Here is an 18,530-nt window from a genome sequence, read left to right on the forward strand (position 1 = left end):
AGGCTAAGGACAACAAAAGGGAAAGCCGGCTGACCCAGACACAGTAGTATAGTTGCATTGTACAGAATGTAATTGACTGGAGTTTAATAGCATTAGCTAGCTAGCCTACCGTGTAAATCCACCACAGTTCCTGAGCAGGTCCACAAATGCTACTCCAATGAAACCGTCCACATTCAAGATCAGGTTTGGTTTCTGAAACCGCAGCAGAGAGGAGAAGACATGGTTTAGAACAGATGATCCCAGTAGGGTGATAGAGGCTGCAGGAGAGGATGACAGGGTTAGTACCTTGGCTGTGGTGATCTTCTCTACATCCATGGCGTAGTCCAACAGCTGGGTGGAGGGGAAGTTCTTCTTCACAAAGTCCTTTAGGATCTGCACCCGCATGTCTGGGTTGTTGATCTGAAACACAGACACACACAAAGTACTTGCACAGTGAAAAACATGAAGGACACATGGCATCCAAAAAAGAGACACAGGGACGGTGCTCACCGACTTGACCCTGTGTCCGATGCCCATGATCAGGTTGCCCTCCTTCTTCATCTTATTGACAAACTCCATTGGCAGCATGCCGCTGTCAAACGCCTTGCTGAACTGCTTGGCTGCAGCGTCCAGGGCCCCTCCGAACCGGTCCCCCTGGAAATCACACACACAGAAAGAAACACTCAAATAGAGACACACTTTGACTACCAAAGCTCAATGAATTCTTTATTTAAACAGAGGCATTGTCTTCAGAAGAGGCTCCTCTGCTGGTTTGAGTGGGCCTAAGTATGTAGAGGTTGACTTGACTACGGTCTTACGATGGTGAGCAGGCCAGACGTGAGGCTGGAGATAAGGTCTTTGCCAGCGCGGGCACAGACGATGGTGTTGTGGGCACCAGACACGGCAGGACCATGGTCAGCAGTCACCATCAGACACATCTCAATGAACTTGGAAGCATAACTGGGCAGCCTTGGGGCAAAGAGGAGGGAGGACACAGAGACATAGAATTGTAATTGAATTCAATTATGATAGAGTATGTTTAATGTTTTATGTGAACAGTATTTGTATTATTATTATTATTATTATTATTATTGAGCATTTCACTGTTTCATGTTTTGGGGGATAGAAGCGTACCTCCTCTGGAACCAGAGCAGTCCCAGGGTTCCTCCCAGGCCCATCTCTGACTTGAACACCTCAGTGATGGGCATTCCAGCGTAGATAAGCTCCTGGCCCCTCTCATCACAGATACTGGTCATAAAGGAGGCTGGCTTACGGATCAGACCCAACTCCTACAGCACAGATGGTTAGAGAGAGGGGGAGAGAGAGAGTCACCGCACCCTCCTATTGCTCTCCATCTGTTTCAGTTTAACACAGTCTGATGCGGTTCGGTGAAGTTTGCCTTATATGGAAGCATTGTCCAGAGCCAATAAGAGATCCTGATTCACCGCTAACTCACAGGGGACATGTGCCAGCGTGGCACTGACTGGTTGGCATTACTCACCCGGGCCCATGAGTAGTCCATTGGCACTGTGGGAGGGGGCACCTCCATAGCTGGAACGATGACTCCTTTGCCCACGAGGTCGTCATACACTGATCTGTACATGAGAAAATTCCATTTCATAACAGTGCTTTTGTACGTTTACTAAACTGTACATTTTATGTTGCGGCTTGGATGTAATGTTTTTCTAATCATATCATTGTGTGATTTTCTGCACTGACTTGATGACATCTCCCAGCTCGTCAAAGCTCTTAGGTACGAAGGCTCCGGCCTCCTTCAGAGCCAGGTTCTTGGCCACGGCTGTCTCTGAGGCCTGGTTGGCACACGCTCCAGCATGACCAAACTGGACCTACAGGTGACAGACTGGGTCAGCATATCATAGGAAACAGTCACAAACCCTATAACCAGACCCTTTCTCACAGTATGCCTGCCCTGCAAGTCTCTGTGATATCAATCCAATGACCTTTAACCCCCCCCCACACACTCTCCACGCTGCCCATCACACTCACCTCTGAGGAGAACATGGTGGCACAGGTCCCGATGCACCAGCTCACCACAGGCTTGGTGATCCTGCCTGACTTGATGCCCTGGCAGATCTTATACTCCTCTGTGCCGCCAATCTAGAAGGGAGACCAACAGTGCTTTTAAAAGGAAGTCCACACACACTCACATTTGCAGAGCCGAGTATCCAAGCATTGAATTAGTCTGGTCATAAATGTTTATGTTAATTAGCTATGCTTGATGAAAATAAATTGATTCCGTTAAAAGGACAAGCTTTCTTTTTCTATGGTTAGTTTACTCAGTGGAGGGGGCCATTAGCATCAGTGATATAGACGTGTGTGTCTCTTTCAAATCCTCACCTCTCCCAGCATTACGATCATCTCTACCCCTGGGGTGTCCTGGTACCTCAGCACATGGTCTGTGTAGATTGAGCCTGGGTATCTAATGAAGAAATAAGCATTAATTATACACACAGAGACATACATCAGTAATCTTATCCACCCCATTCACACACACAGCCACTCTCTTACCTGTCTCCTCCGATGGCCACTCCCTCGTAGACTCCGTCGGTGGTGCGGGAGATGATGTTGTTGAGCTCGTTGGACATGCCTCCAGAGCGGGACACGTAGGCCACACTGCCTGGACGGTACAGCTTAGAGGCCAGGATGTTATCCAGCATGCCCCCTGTGTTCCCGATCTTAAAACAGCCAGGCTTGATCCCTCCAACCTGGACACGCACACACAGTTAGATAAGACACTCTTCTCTACACCTTTAAAGCAGACCTCACATACTGTAAGTGAGGGGTGTAGAGTAGGAGGGGCCTACCGTTGCCGGGCCGATGATAGTGATACCCTTCTCGTCCGCCCTCTTAATGATCTTCCTGGTCTGGGCTTCAGGGATGCCCTCGGCTATGATGGCAATGGTGTGGATCTGGAGAGGTGGGGAAACGAAGCATTACAGTCTGTCAGATCTACTGCGCTCTCACCATTATGGATGGCATGGAGGCGCTACCAACCTGTGGGTACTGCATGGTCTCCATGGTGCTGTCGAAGGCAGAGCGGAGCGAGGCGAAGTTAATGAGCACGTCCACCTCCGGGTGTTTCTTCATGGCGTCGCCCATGTTCTTATAGACAGGCAACAGGATCTCCTTATGGCCCCAGTAGAACTTCTGCTTGTGGTCCCCACTGGAACACAGACAGTCACAAAGTTAGGCATCGACAGACAAACCAGACAATAGATAAGCACACGCACGGTATTGACCATAAATATGCTTGTTATTTTCAACACCTCTCTGTGGTCTCGGGGCACTACAGTTAAGAGTGGTATACAGGAAACAGGAAGTAGAGATACAGGAAAGTAAAGAAAGAGACGCCTACGTGAATGGGTAGAGCATGGCAGACACAGAGGGCTCCTCCCTGGAGCAGGTGTAGTCAAAGTCCAGCATGCCCTGCACGGCCCGCGTCTGCATGCCCCACACGATGGACTTGGTCTGCTTGCTGAAGAGGGTTGACGCCTTGACTGCAGGGACAGGAACACACAGGGGACAAGGAAGAGAGAGGGAGGGAGAGGGAAAGGAGGAAATATGGAGGGAGAAAGATGGAGGGGAAGGTTAACTACAAAATAAAAAGTCACTCAGACAATGAACAGATGTTTGGAATGCACACGCACTTACTCAGAGGGAGAAAAAAAAGAGCTTGATCTCCTTACTACCGCACCAGCAGAGAAAGGGCTTTTAACTCACTACAGAGAGGCTTTAAAGAAGTAATATCCTACTCTGCTAAGAGGTGTGATAGACCAGGGCACACAACATCAACAGAACAGACACACGGCAGGGTAAACAGTTACTAGACAGTGAAGGAACCAAACACTGCCAGCCAGCCGCTGACTGAGACACAACCCACAGGAAACCACAGGGGTTAGTGAGACATAAACTGAACCTGCAACCATCCAAAACAACATGTTATCACTGTATATTTCTGAATGTCAGAAATTCCCCTCTAAGGACTACAAATGTGATCAGAAATGTAGTCGTCTATATGTCAATATTGTCCTAGCTGTTCCCATGGATGAACCCTTCGAACACCATATAAATAAAAGCCACTTCTAGCACACAGGCACATGAGAGAGGAGAGGACAGGAGCACACAGCCCAGCTCGAGGGCTTCACAGGGGGGCTAGGAGTAGAGCCATCTCCCAGGCCCACCCTAGTCCGTCTGTCTGACAGGGGAGTGTCCTACCTCCTGGACTGTCTGACGATGCCTGTCGCTTTGTGGCGCCACGACAATAACAAAAACAGAAACAATAAAATCAATGTTATTACATTCAGAATGTGCATAGATAATACCCACCAAAAGGGAAGGCTTTTCACAACAGATGCATAGCTAATGTGGCTGTGAGACCCCTAATGGCCACCAGTTGGAGCTGTGACACAGAAACTCACATTTTATGAGAGAAGGGGCTCTCAAGGAAGCCTCTTGCTACAATAACTGGGGTCAATTCCACTTCAATTCTAGTCAATTCAGAAAATAAACAAAATTCCAATTCCAATTCCACATTTTCCTAATTAAAATGCATAGAAGAGAATTGGAATTTCAGTGTACTTCCTGAATTGACTGGAATATAAATTGAATTGACCCCAACCCTGCTTGCTACATTGCATTCCAGCAAGACTTTTACATAACTACCTGAGAAGCATCATTCTTATGTTTCACGTGTGTGTATGGTCTCATCGAGGAGCTCACCTGGAGGGGCCCCTGACTTGGCCTTCTTGGAAGGAGAGGCCCCGGGGCCAGCCTTGTTCTCAGAGAAGGAGGCTGTCCTGCTGGAGGCTGGGGTCTGGAGAGGACAGAGGAGAGAGGAGAGAGAAGAGAGGGAAGACAGGAGAGAGGAGAAGAGGTGTTACATTCTGTTGAAGAGCTTAATCATGTTAACTCCAGCCATAATGCACACATGCCTTCATAGAATAGCCTTGATTTTAATGACTTGACTAAAAACATTCATGTTTTTTTGTGACAGCTCCACATTACCTGCATAGAGCGAGAGAGTAGCATGGTGCGAGCTTTACAATAAGGCCTTGTGTGATAAACCTGCAGTGATGCCAGCTGCACAGTAGGGCCCTGTGTACAGACTACGTCTATGGCACAGTGGACTTTTGTGTGTTGAACTTGCTTTGAAAACAATCTACATGGTGGGCCCCCACATTTAAAATTCATTCAAATTCATTAAAACAACATTCAGTTGTTGCATGGCGGAGCTGTATTTAGAATGAGATGGGTGCATTCCCCAGGAAGACCAATCGGCACTCATTTTGAGAAACTGTGCAGGTGCTGCTTTCATATTTTTGCCCTTTTGCCCTGACATCATCCATCATCAAATGGATGTAGATCGGCCCCCTTCCCATAACACATGCATGACCACGGACGCATCTCTCTGAAAGCCCCAATGCAGCACATTTCTAATGGAGCCCTGCAGGCTACAGCACAGGCCTAGTGTATTGTGTCCTGGCTGCTATTTAAAACCAAAGTAGCATACAAAGCCAGGCAATGCTCTTCACACAAAGCCGCACCTCAGATTACCTCACTGTGCCAGCATGGGAATCTCAGTTTTTGAAAAATGTTAGATTTTTGACGATGTCATCGGATATAACTTATTAAAGCCCCCATGCAGTCTTATTTTTATATCATCACTGTATGTCTAATAAATCACTGTGTGTGTTTATTTCATGAAAATAACTATAATTTTATATTATTTATTTCCCTGAGCCTCCTTTTGCCTTTGAAATGCTCTGTCTGATCGTGTGGGCGTGCTGATACAAATTTTAATATATTTACATACACAGTCCTGATTAGCAGATAGGATCGTCTACTCTAGAGCCTGCCCCGCTTACCCTTTCAAAGTAGGAGGATACATATTCAAATAAATGGCGACTGGTCATTGGTCAGAATAATCAAATCAGATTGTGATGTCCATCCCACCTGAACAGGCTGAAATTCCAGGCATTTTTTCCTCCAAAATCTCTTACATTAAAAAGGGCATTATCATCATTTTCACAACTTCAGAGTGTTATTTTGCGATCAGTGTGGAAATATCATTAAAAAACAGCAACATCACATTTTTGACTGCACTTCCCCTTTAACTTTATATGTTTTACAACTAAACTTAGAAATGCGCTGTTTTCACATATGTAGACACTGGTATGGTGCTGGAGATAATGAATATGCGGTTGAAAAGTGGTGGAATTGCCCTTTATCTAACTACAGGCTAAGTGTAACCTACCGATGAACTGGCACTGGAGTTGAGCAGGAAGTTGGCGGTGTGGGCGGCGACGGGAGGCTCTTTGGGTATTGGTCGGTGGCCCAGCGCCATGCCGACAATGGCAGTCATGTGAGTCTCTGTGCCGAAGACATGGATGGGGATGCCAGTAGTCTTACCTGTGGAAACATGGCACACACACAGTGAATGTCTTCAGAAGGTTGAGTGTGTCAATCAAATGCTAGAAATAGCATTGGCTTGACCTATTATCACAGAGGAAATTAGGAGAAATACAAGACCATGAGCATCTCTTGCAAAAGGCACTTTTATCTATTTTGGAGTTACTCACCCACTTCACCCATGACTCTGAGGCCTTCCTGGTAATTTGGGCCCCCACGGCGGACAAATATGGTGATCTCATGCTCCTTTATGGGGCCCTGGTAGTCCCTGATGGCCCTGACAATGCCCTGGAACAGAGATAAGAGAGGATCTCAGAGTAGCCTAACCCTAGGGGAAACTAAATCACAATTGCTTCAGACATTGTGTTCAGCTCTGTGGATCCATTTTTATTTCTACCTTAAATGTGGCTGCAACGTTAGTGAAGTTTGCAATGCTTCCTCCGATGATCAGGACTTTTCCGTCGGGGTGTTTCTCGCGGGTCATCAGGGACAGGATGGTCTTGGCATAGTCATAGGTCTGCTGTTCGCTGGGTGCTCCTGAATACTCCCCGTAATTGGCCAGCTCGTCAACCCCGCCCAGGTCACAGATGGTGTCACTGTGTAGGAGGGATCTCATTTGATAAACACACAACCACAGGGGTGCACGGACAATACACACACACAATCACCTCAAGGAAACATCTACAGTATACTGTACATTCAGTCTAGTAGTGCATTGCCATTGTGAAAGTTTCATTACATCAACCAACAGTCTCTCTCTCTCCCAGTCTGTAAACACTGTTAAAACAATCTATACAAACAGACACTACTCCAATCCACAGAAGCATTCAGTCACAGCAGGTGTGTGTGTACGTTACACCTCATGCCCCTGACAGATTCCTCCAGACTCTCGTTAAGATGGCATCGTTAGAGGATCTCATTTAGCCCTCTGCTGAATGAGCAGCAGCGTCTGGTCTCAGCTGCTGCCTCGCCATCAATCTGATTGTTGCATCACTAGCTGGTGCACTCTCCTAATGCTAAACCCAATTACAACCGAGGTAGCGTAGCTTAGGAGCCAGTCAGAAACTAAGCTAACAGGGCCATTAGCAACACCCCAATGAAAGAATATGGGAGTATTGAGAGAAACTCCAAACATGTTATTAGTAACATTGTTGAAGACACATGGCTGAGATTGAGACATTGTGATTGGTGACTCTACCTGTAGACGACGGAAGCCCCTCCTCCTGCCACCATGGTCCAGATTCTTCCGCGGGGGTTGAGCAGGGTGAGTTTGAGACTGGCACCACTCTTGGCATCCAGGTCTGCAATATAGGCCTCCTGCAAGAGCCAAAGGAAAGGTTAGCTGAAGGTGCAGTGGTAGTGGTAGTGGTAGTGGTAGTGTAGGGTTTCCTGATTGCAGCAGTAACCAGGCCAGACATCAATTAGGCTGGAAAGATCCACTCATGCTGTTCCCTTTCAAACTAATTTGGCCCTGGTTCAATGACAGAGGATAAACATGCATTAACATTGATACATCTTTGGTAGCCCAGGTCCACACTTTAAAATATCAGTATTTCTCCTCAGATTAAAACAGCCTGCTGCCAATCAGAGCTGGTTGTTTGTGACAGCGAGGGACACAGCTGGGGACACACCCAATCAAAGGCCCCCGCTGGTCCCGTGGCTCCCCCCCCCCACAGACTGACAGCAGCCCAATTAAAAACGGGCCCGTAAGGTGCCTACAGCACCCAGATAGACCCTCTGTCTCAAAGCAGCTCAGACCAGCCAGAACCACACACACACACACACACAGAGAACCATTAACCATACTGCCAAAAACAACTATCAAAACACAAGCCAATTAAAATCAACAATAAAAGACAAAAACACTGGTCTAACATTTCAAATCTAGACTGGGCCATAGAAATGGAGACAGATGACAGAATATCTAAGCGTAGAATAATAACATCTAATGAAGTCACTACATCTCTGTTGTCCCTGTAGCCCTCCACCCTGACGACCGTCGCTACTGGGGTGTGCTATGGTATCGCCATGGAGATAAGGTAATAACTCAGTATGAGTCAAGGCTGATTAATCTCTGTTCTAGTCACTCCCCCAGTCCCTTTCCAGATCAACATCCCTCTCCATAGCTGGGACAGCCAGAGGACTCATAAAATAGTCATGTGTCGTCAATAAACAGGAAGGAACTGAAATCTTTATCACTGTACGGGTGTGCATCTAGTCAGCAAAATAAAAACTAATGAGGAAACAGATATACAGTTGAAGTCGGAAGTTTACATACACTTAGGTTGGAGTCATTAAAACTTGTTTTTCAACCACTCCACAAATTTCTTGTTAACAAACTATAGTTTTGGCAAATCGGTTAGGACATCTACTTTGTGCATGACACAAGTAATTTTTCCAACAATTGTTTACAGACAGATTATTTCACTTATAATTCACTGTATCACAATTCCAGTGGGAATCATTTGAGTCAATTGGCGGTGGACCTGTGGATGTGGCCTACCTTCAAACTCAGTGCCTCTTTGCTTGACATCATGGGAAAATCAAAAGAAATCAGCCAAGACCTCAAAAAAAAATGTGTAGACCTCCACAAGTCTGGTTCATCCTTGAGAGCAATTTCCAAACGCCTGAAGGTACCACGTTTATCTGTACAAACAATAGTACGCAAGTATAAACACCATGGGACCATGCAGCTGTCATACCGCTCAGGAAGGAGACGCGTTCTGTCTCCTAGAGATGAATGTACTTTGGTGCGAAAAGTGCAAATCAATCCCAGAACAGCAGCAAAGGACCTTGTGAAGATGCTTGAGGAAACAGGCACAAAAGTATCTACAGTGAGGGAAAAAAGTATTTGATCCCCTGCTGATTTTGTACGTTTGCCCACTGACAAAGACATGATCAGTCTATAATTTTAATGGTAGGTTTATTTGAACAGTGAGAGACAGAATAACAACAAAAAAATCCAGAAAAACGCATGTAAAAAATTTTATAAATTGATTTGCATTTTAATGAGGGAAATAAGTATTTGACCCCTCTGCAAAACATGACTTAGTACTTGGTGGCAAAACCCTTGTTGGCAATCACAGAGGTCAGACGTTTCTTGTAGTTGGTCACCAGGTTTGCACACATCTCAGGAGGGATTTTGTCACACTCCTCTTTGCAGATCTTCTCCAAGTCATTAAGGTTTCGAGGCTGACGTTTGGCAACTCGAACCTTCAGCTCCCTCCACAGATTTTCTATGGGATTAAGGTCTGGAGACTGGCTAGGCCACTCCAGGACCTTAATGTGCTTCTTCTTGAGCCACTCCTTTGTTGCCTTGGCCATGTGTTTTGGGTCATTGTCATGCTGGAATACCCATCCACGACCCATTTTCAATGCCCTGGCTGAGGGAAGGAGGTTCACACCCAAGATTTGACAGTACATGGCCCCGTCCATCGTCCCTTTAATGCGGTGAAGTTGTCCTGTCCCCTTAGCAGAAAAACACCCCCAAAGCATAATGTGTCCATCTCCATGTTTGACGGTGGGGATGGTGTTCTTGGGGTCATAGGCAGCATTCCTCCTCCTCCAAACACGGCGAGTTGATTTGATGCCAAAGAGCTCCATTTTGGTCTCATCTGACCACAACACTTTCACCCAGTTCTCCTCTGAATCATTCAGATGTTCATTGGCAAACTTCAGACGGGCCAGTATATGTGCTTTCTTGAGCAGGGGAACCTTGCGGGCGCTGCAGGATTTCAGTCCTTCACGGCGTAGTGTGTTACCAATTGTTTTCTTGGTGACTATGGTCCCAGCTGCCTTGAGATCATTGACAAGATCCTCCCGTGTAGTTCTGGGCTGATTCCTCACCGTTCTCATGATCATTGCAACTCCACGAGGTGAGATCTTGCATGGAGCCCCAGGCTGAGGGAGATTGACAGTTCTTTTGTGTTTCTTCCATTTGCGAATAATCGCACCAACTGTTGTCACCGTCTCACCAAGCTGCTTGGCGATGGTCTTGTAGCCCATTCCAGCCTTGTGTAGGTCTACAATATTGTCCCTGACATCCTTGGAGAGCTCTTTGGTCATGGCCATGGTGGAGAGTTTGGAATCTGATTGATTGATTGCTTCTGTGGACAGGTGTCTTTTATACAGGTAACACACTGAGATTAGGAGCACTCCCTTTAAGTGTGTGCTCCTAATCTCAGCTCGTTACCTGTATAAAAGACACCTGGGAGCCAGAAATCTTTCTGATTGAGAGGGGGTCAAATACTTAATTCCCTCATTAAAATGCAAATCAATTTATAACATTTTTGACATGCATTTTTCTGGATTTTGTTGTTGTTATTCTGTCTCTCACTGTTCAAATAAACCTACCATTAAAATTATAGACTGATCATTTCTTTGTCAGTGGGCAAACGTACAAAATCAGCAGGGGATCAAATACTTTTTTCCCCTCACTGTATATCCACAGTAAAACAAGTCCTATATCGACATAACCTGAAAGGCCGCTCAGCAAGGAAGAAGCCACTGCTCCAAAACCGCCATAAAAAAGCCAGACTACGGTTTGCAACTGCAGATGGGGACAAAGATCGTACTTTTTGGAGAAATGTCCTCTGGTCTGATGAAACAAAAATAGAACTGTTTGGCCATAATGACATTTACATTTACATTATTTAGCAGACGCTCTTATCCAGAGCGACTTACAGTTAGTGCATACATTATTTTTGTAAAATTTTTTATACTGGCCCCCCGTGGGAAACGAACCCACAACCCTGGCGTTGCAAACGCCATGCTCTACCAACTGAGCTACCTCCCTGCCGGCCATTCCCTCCCCTACCCTAGACGACGCTGGGCCAATTGTGTGCCGCCCCATTGGTCTCCCGGTTGCGGCCGGCTACGACAGAGCCTGGATTCGAACCAGGATCTCTAGTGGCACAGCTAGCACTGTGATGCAGTGCCTTAGACCACTGCGCCACTCGGGAGACATCGATATGTTTGGAGGAAAAAGGGGAAAGCTTGCAAGCCGAAGAACACCATCCCAACCGTGATGCACAGGGGTGGCAGCATCATGCTGTGGGGGTGCTTTGCTGCAGGAGGGACTGGTGCACTTCACAAAATAGAGGACATCATGAGGAAGGAAAATTATGTGGATATATTGAAGCAACTTCTCAAGACATCAGTCAGGAAGTTAAAGCTTGGTCGCAAATGGGTCTTCCAAATTGACAATGACCCCAAGCATACTTCCAAAGTTGTGGCAAAATGGCTTAAGGACAACAAAGTCAAGGTATTGGAGTGGCCATCACAAAGCCCTGACCTCAATCCTATAGAACATTTGTGGGCAGAACTGAAAAAGCGTGTGCGAGCAAGGAGGCCTACAAACGTGACTCAGTTACACCAGCTCTGTCAGGAGGAATTGGCCAAAATTCACCCAATTTATTGTGGGAAGCTTGTGGAAGGCTACCCGAAACGTTTGACCCAAGTTAAACAATTTAAAGGCAATGCTACCAAATACTAATTGAGTGTATGTGAACTTCTGACCCACTGGGAATGTGATGAAAGTAATAAAAGCTGAAATAAATCATTCTCTCTACTATTATTCTAACATTTCACATTCTTAAAATAAAGTGGTGATCCTAACTGACCTAACACAGGGAATTTTTACTAGGATTAAAATGTCAGGAATTGTGAAAAACTGAGTTTAAATGTATTTGGCTAAGGTGTACGTAAACTTCCGACTTCAACTGTAGTATGTACATCTGAGATTTTTATGCTGATTAATTTAGGTGGAGGCTTATTTGAAAAGATATGTAAAGTTTTTACCAGGGTTGGGGTCAATTCCATTTCAATTCCAGAAGTACACTGAAATTCAAATTCTCTTCCATGATTTTCAATGAGGAAAATGTTGAATTGGATTTACTTTCTGAATTGACTGGAATTGACCCCAACCTTGGTCTTTACATGATACACAATTACTTGTAAAGCGATTCTATAATAATATTTTATGACTTCCTTGGAACTGCCCTTATCCTTCTAGTTCCTTCAATGTAACAAAATGGACATAGCAGCCTCTGGCTAGTAGTCATGTGATTGTCCTCACCTCAGGGTAGGCCTCCCTGCCAAAGGGTGGAGGGAACTCCACGTCGCCCCACTTGGCCTTACAGAGGTAGTCAGCCGTGGCATCGATCTTAGCTGCCATGTCCAGCACAAACACGCCATCCTTCGTGACCACTGGGAGAAGAAAACAGAGAGAGAGAGGCAAATAGAAGCATGTTAGCCCGGGGGTTAAATACAGGAAGACAAAGAGCCACATCCTCTTATTGATATTCACTTGGCTTCTTCCACTGATTGAAACAGAGGACTGCTCTCCATCTGTACCTCACTGCTTCCATCCTACTTAAGTGGATTTGTTCTGGGGTCAGGTATGATTGGAAACGGCACAGTTTTGTTTAGATAAACACTGTGACACTGTGTGTGTTCGTTCGTGTAGTTTCCACAGAAACCTGCTCGTCTCTTGCGGGGGTGATCTCTAAAATAGAACACAGGGGAAATGAGAGAGGACCATGTCCGTCCCCAGGGGGCGTCCTAACCTCCCTAGTCCCTACTCTCTCTGCAGGAGGGGGAGATTGGGGAGGCAGGGGGTGTGGGGGAGACATCAAAGCAGGAGGGGAGGTCTCAGCAGCCCCAGTCCTCTCCCCTCCACAGGAACAGCTGCCACGGGGCATATAACCTGGTACTGATGACCAATTAAACCCTGATAAACACACTGCAGTCATCAAACAGCAGGAACATCAATTATTGAACCAGTTCCCCCCTCAGAATTAGAATGTTGTAATGAACTTCTGCTCCTCTACATGTTTTACCACATGGAATTGTTTTTAGATTCCGTTTGATCTTTATTTCTCCTCAAACTTCTTAATTCTATGACAAAATGACGAGGCTGTGAGTGTATGTCTGGATTAGGGAGTTGTTCAGAGCATCATGTTTAGGCTGTGGTAGGAGGTTGGTAGGAGTGTTGGTTGTGGTAGGATTGTATGACAGGACCTACCCAGTGGGTTGATCTCTAGGTAGGTGAAGTACAGGTCTTCATACAGGTTGAAGAGACCAACAATGAAGCTGGCCAGAACCCTGCAGGAAGAAACAATCAGACAACAAGTTAAACTGTTTTATAGCTACACCTTAACCTTTCCCTAAAATACAGACAGCCCCATTCTTTTCCTTATTATGTGCAGGGAAATAAATATGGTTCAGTGGAAGATCTGCCAACTGAATGTTCATTCTAATGAATGTCCCTTAGTGATAGCACTGTCCTTTCGAACAGTGAGTCACACCCTTTATATAGCACTAAATCCATAAAAACAAGAGCCAGCATTAATAAGGAATAAGTGAGGGAAAGAGGGAGGGGTGGAGGGAGTGCTGGAGGAGGAACCAGCTCTTTTCCACTGCACTTCTAAATTAGCTGGTAAGCCTCGCTACAATGAAAGAAAAATCTAATTTACTCCCGCCTCCTCCTGTCAAACCAGAAGGTTGAAGGGAGGAGGAAGGGGGGCTGTGGTGGGGGCAGTATTTCTTCCTCTCTCCCTGCCTGCCTGTCTGTCTGTCAGCTGTGCAGGCAGCTCTGTGGCCTTGTGACCACGTCAGTCTCCTGTCTGTCAGGAGGGCTATTCTAGCTACCAGGAGAACACTGGCCTCAGGGAGTGAGGGGGTCAGGCCCGACGCATCACACCCACAGTGACTAAGCTCCTCTCCTACTGACAGGTTCTGATGGGGCTAGGGCCACCGCTCCGGTCCTAGATCCAAAGGAGGGAAGAGGGTGAGGGGGGGGTGGTGAACAGTGCAGAGCCGTCTTCCTCAATGTCAGCCAAGACCGTGGTGAGCCTAGCTAGGCCCTGCCTGCAGTCACAGAGAGCTGTTTCGAGCGAAGGGAGGGGGTAGTTGGGTGGGTCACTGTATCATACCCATCAAAATAAACGTCAGGCTCCAGGAACGTGCTCAGAATAAGGCTAAGGGGGGATGAAAGGAGGGGGTGATCGAAGAAAGGCGAGCTCGTAGCGGAGGGAGTTTGTCATTTGTCTAATGGAACTCACCCCCCTCCTCCTTCTCCCTCCAGCTTTACTGCATCATCACAGAGTACCTCACCATCGCTTTCCCCTCTCTGTGTTTTGTATTGTGTGGTGCTGCCATTGCTTGCCAGCCAGCTTTAGTTTTGCGCAACAGCACGTTCTTTCTCTAACCCTCCACTTCTCTACCTCAGAATGAATGAGGTGTTCTCTCCCACAAATATACCCTCTTTTAATCTAGTATCTTGTTATTTTAGTGTGCAAATGATCTCTCGTATGAAGTAGAAATCTGTTTTTAAATTAATGCAGTATGTCTCGCGCCACTCACGCTTTTTTGTCTGCAGCGACATGGGTCAGGAGCTGTTTCTTCACTGCGTCTTCAGTCAGCTTCTCATCCACTCCTACCAGCAGCTTACTGGCCTTAGCGTCCACGTCGCCCACGTCTACCCCTCCTTCATGGTGGAACAACACGTAGTCTCCCTCCCGTGTGGCGTAGATACACACATAGAACTCCTCTTCCTGAGGGATAGGGAGACACACACACACACAGGTCAGTTATAGACAACCAGAGACTTGTATGTCATAGAAGCCATTTTGTTCAAGGGATAATTCACTCCAAAACTATCTTCAGCACAGTTTTTGCTCTGAACTTAAAGTGCTCAATCTTGAAAACTTGATTGCTGACATGCATCATTGTTTGGGATGGCATTAACAGTTGACTAATGAACAAAATACTAAAATGTATTTATTTAGTGAACTATCCCTTTAAAGCCACTCCTTGAGATTTGACATACTGTTTAGTGACGGTGCAGTACCTCACACTACTCATGAATGAAATTAAAGTAAGTTGGAAAACCTGTTGGGCTGCAATCCTCGGAGGTAGCTAGACTAGAGAAATCGCACCGATAGTTTACCTGCTTGTGGGCTACAAATGGCTCGATGAGGAAGTTCTTCAGGATCCCCTTGGCTTTTCCCACCTGAGAAACACATACAGCACTTATTTAGAAGCACAAACACACATTGTGTTGAGGAGAAAGAGAGAACTTATGGAGCAAAAAGGCTGCATTTGGCAAAATCATCATGAATTCCCATGGGAGACTACAGTGCTATAATGACTATTTCTCTGAGCAGCTGAAGTGAGCCAGCTGTAGCGAGTCTGGAGAATCCATCATAATGCAGCAATGCACTTGTTTACGGGTACGCCCTCAGGACTGATAGAGGGAGAGAAGCAGAGAGAGAGAAAAGGAGAGGGAGGCTATAAAAAGCAGAGGAGAGCAGTATGAATGAACACAGCTCAAGGCCACAAAGTGAACACAAAGTGGCCACAGAGCCAATAAATAAATCAGGCCATGGGACAAGAAAGTGTAGTTGGATAAAGCCTGAAAAAAGGAGGCCCAAACTGACAGAAGATGACGTCCACACAGAGCAGTAGTCTAGTATAGTCCTAGGTGACTTCAACATGAGAGCTCATTTAGCTAGCTGTCACACTGCCTGTGTTAAAAGGCCACCAGCCATAAAACAACCAGGGACTGCCCGGGAGAGCAGTCAGCCGACAGAAAAAAGGAGGGAGAAAGAGAGAAGGTTGACATTTCCGAGAGACTGAATAAAGGAGGGACGATGAGGGGAGAAAAGAGGCCGTCTGATTAAAGATGGGCTGAGGCCAATTTAGACAGAAATGATCTCCATACTGATTCTCTCACTGCTACCTAGAGAATGAGGGAAAAGGAGGAGGAGAGCGACGAAAAGGTTGGAGGAATATATTGAGTAAGAAGCTAAATAAAAGTAGGAAACATGATTGAAGTTTTACACAAACAAAGTGGTGACCAAAAGGGGTCAATTCAATTGATATGATACATAATAACCACTGACATGTTCACACACATTTGCCTGGAAACACATGAACTATCCTGGTTACACCCTATCACTAAGGGAAGCTATGGCGTCAAAGAGTGGGGGAAATAGCCAGGCAGGGAGTCATCTCAACCTCTGGGAAGAGGGATTTGGTAGGCTGAGGATTTACAGAAAAAGTAGAGAGGAGAGAGAGAACAAAAAGTCCAGCTGACAGACTAAATTGTTCACAGTGACTGAACTCTGCCCCACCTCTTCTCTCTAATCCAGACACACACACATATACACCATTACAGAATGCCATTCACTTAGACAACTAACACATACTGTAGACCTCAAACTAGTATAATACCCAGTACCACCCTCTGTAATCTCAATATCCAGCTACTGCACAAGCACACCAACTATCCCATATACAGCAACCCACACATCTAAACAATTAAAATACACAACATATTGTGAAATATATTCTATAACAAGTTATCCAGATTCTAAAATTGACAGCAACATCTGTTCAAACCAGTCAAAATAAAACGCTTCATCCAGATAGACACCATCTTAAACCTGTGAATTAATTTGTTAATATTTATGGTCTCCAGCAGCCACTGACGTTTTCATCTAAAATGTCTGGCCAGTGATATATCCAGCAGCCCACAGTTGCCTACCTCTAACGCAAGCACGCACACACATGCGCACACACGCTCCCTCTCTTAGCCCATGGTTTATGAAGCACACAAACGTCTATGTGGCACACAGAGTGATGGATCTACTGTAGCGTGCTCGGCTTACACCGAAACCTGTTTACTCACTGGCAGGACTCTCTGTTTCGGATGACTGGCCTGACTGACTACCGAGAGTTCATTAGCAATCTGTGCAGCTCTGGAGGCAGAGTTAAACATACATCAAAACAAACACACTTAACTTGGATGGGTAGTACTACATTTACATTTTGGTCATTTAGCAGACGCTCTTAGCGACTTACAGTTAGTGAGTTCATACATTTTTTTTTTCTTTCATGGCATGGGAAAGATATGATAAAGAGAGAAATATCCGAAAAGAGAGGGCAGAGTGGAAACAAATGTTCTGTTAGAGACAGAGTAAACAGTGAGCAGAGTGAAAGCGTTCACTACAGTGCAGACTGAAGAGCCTAGGGGGAGATGGGTTTCAATGTGCATGACCAGGAATGGGCATGAACCTAGCTGTAGGTACTGTACTTTGGAAGATCCACTTCAGGATGACTTAGTGTGTGTGTGTGTGTGTGGGGGGGGTTAATGACTTACCATGGTCTCTCTCATGAGGCGGGTCTTCAGCCACTCTTGGACACCTTTCAGGTCCAGGTTGACACCTACCAGTCCCAGCTTCCCCCGCCGCTTGATCAGCTGGTCTGGCTTCACTACCAGCCGCTAGGGAACAGACAACATGATCGAACTGTTAGCATCACAACACTAGGATAATGACATAAGTGACTGTGATTTAGTGATCATCCTTAGACTAGACTACCCTTGACAGGATAAAGTAGTTGAACTCACATTAACACATTGCTAATTTGTTGTTTATGATAAGAGTTTAGGATACCTTTTTTGATATACTAAGAGGACCATTATTAGCATGTTTTAACCACTCCTATGTAAATGGTAGATTATCTGACACTCAAGAAGAAGGTCTGATCTCATTATTACTGAAACAGGATACAAGTGGAAAATATAAAGATCCAGTCCATTTACAAAATTGGAGGCCCCTTACACTTCAGTGTTGTGATGCAAAAATCCTAGTAAAATGTATAGCGCATAGAATTAAAAAGGTATTGTCGGATATTATTCATTCTAATCAGACAGGTTTTTTACATGGAAGATACATTGGAGATAATATAAGGCAAGTATTGGAAACAATAGAACACTATGGAAAATATGGGAAACCAGGCCTGCTATTCATAGCAGACTTCGAAAAGGCATTTGATAAAGTTCGACTGGGGTTTATATATAAATGCCTGGAGCATTTCAATTTTGGAGAATCTCTTATAAAATGGGTCAAAATCATGTATAGTAACCCTAGGTGTAAAATAGTAAATAATGGCTATTTCTCAGAAAGTTTTAAACTGTCAAGAGGAGTGAAACAAGGTTGTCCACTATCGGCATATCTATTTATTGTGGCCATCGAGATATTAGCTATTAAAATCAGATCCAATAATAATAATATCAGAGGATTAGAAACACAGGGCTTAAAAACAAAGGTGTCATT

At 45.4% G+C, this 18,530-nt stretch overlaps 1 protein-coding gene across 1 annotated transcript in view; it reads right to left on the reverse strand.

Moving 5' to 3' along the window:
* Positions 1-18,530, reverse strand: part of LOC121569591 (ATP-citrate synthase) — a 30,104-nt gene that overhangs the window by 1,358 nt on the left and 10,216 nt on the right. Inside the window, exons 3-25 of the mRNA XM_045209661.1 lie at positions 17,573-17,695; positions 15,359-15,421; positions 14,773-14,963; positions 13,433-13,512; positions 12,485-12,615; positions 7,607-7,725; positions 6,806-7,004; positions 6,579-6,696; positions 6,254-6,408; positions 4,720-4,813; positions 3,356-3,497; positions 2,995-3,163; positions 2,805-2,909; positions 2,509-2,705; positions 2,338-2,419; positions 1,987-2,097; positions 1,699-1,826; positions 1,481-1,574; positions 1,114-1,268; positions 798-948; positions 490-633; positions 286-399; positions 110-192 (exon numbers count right to left, since the gene is read on the reverse strand). Of these exons, the coding sequence (XP_045065596.1) occupies positions 110-192; positions 286-399; positions 490-633; positions 798-948; positions 1,114-1,268; positions 1,481-1,574; positions 1,699-1,826; positions 1,987-2,097; positions 2,338-2,419; positions 2,509-2,705; positions 2,805-2,909; positions 2,995-3,163; positions 3,356-3,497; positions 4,720-4,813; positions 6,254-6,408; positions 6,579-6,696; positions 6,806-7,004; positions 7,607-7,725; positions 12,485-12,615; positions 13,433-13,512; positions 14,773-14,963; positions 15,359-15,421; positions 17,573-17,695 (2,948 nt within the window). The remainder of the gene's footprint in view (positions 1-109; positions 193-285; positions 400-489; positions 634-797; positions 949-1,113; positions 1,269-1,480; positions 1,575-1,698; positions 1,827-1,986; positions 2,098-2,337; positions 2,420-2,508; positions 2,706-2,804; positions 2,910-2,994; positions 3,164-3,355; positions 3,498-4,719; positions 4,814-6,253; positions 6,409-6,578; positions 6,697-6,805; positions 7,005-7,606; positions 7,726-12,484; positions 12,616-13,432; positions 13,513-14,772; positions 14,964-15,358; positions 15,422-17,572; positions 17,696-18,530) is intronic.

The sequence above is a fragment of the Coregonus clupeaformis genome, chromosome 30 (genome assembly GCF_020615455.1).
Source record: "Coregonus clupeaformis isolate EN_2021a chromosome 30, ASM2061545v1, whole genome shotgun sequence".
Taxonomy (NCBI): Eukaryota; Metazoa; Chordata; class Actinopteri; order Salmoniformes; family Salmonidae; genus Coregonus; species Coregonus clupeaformis.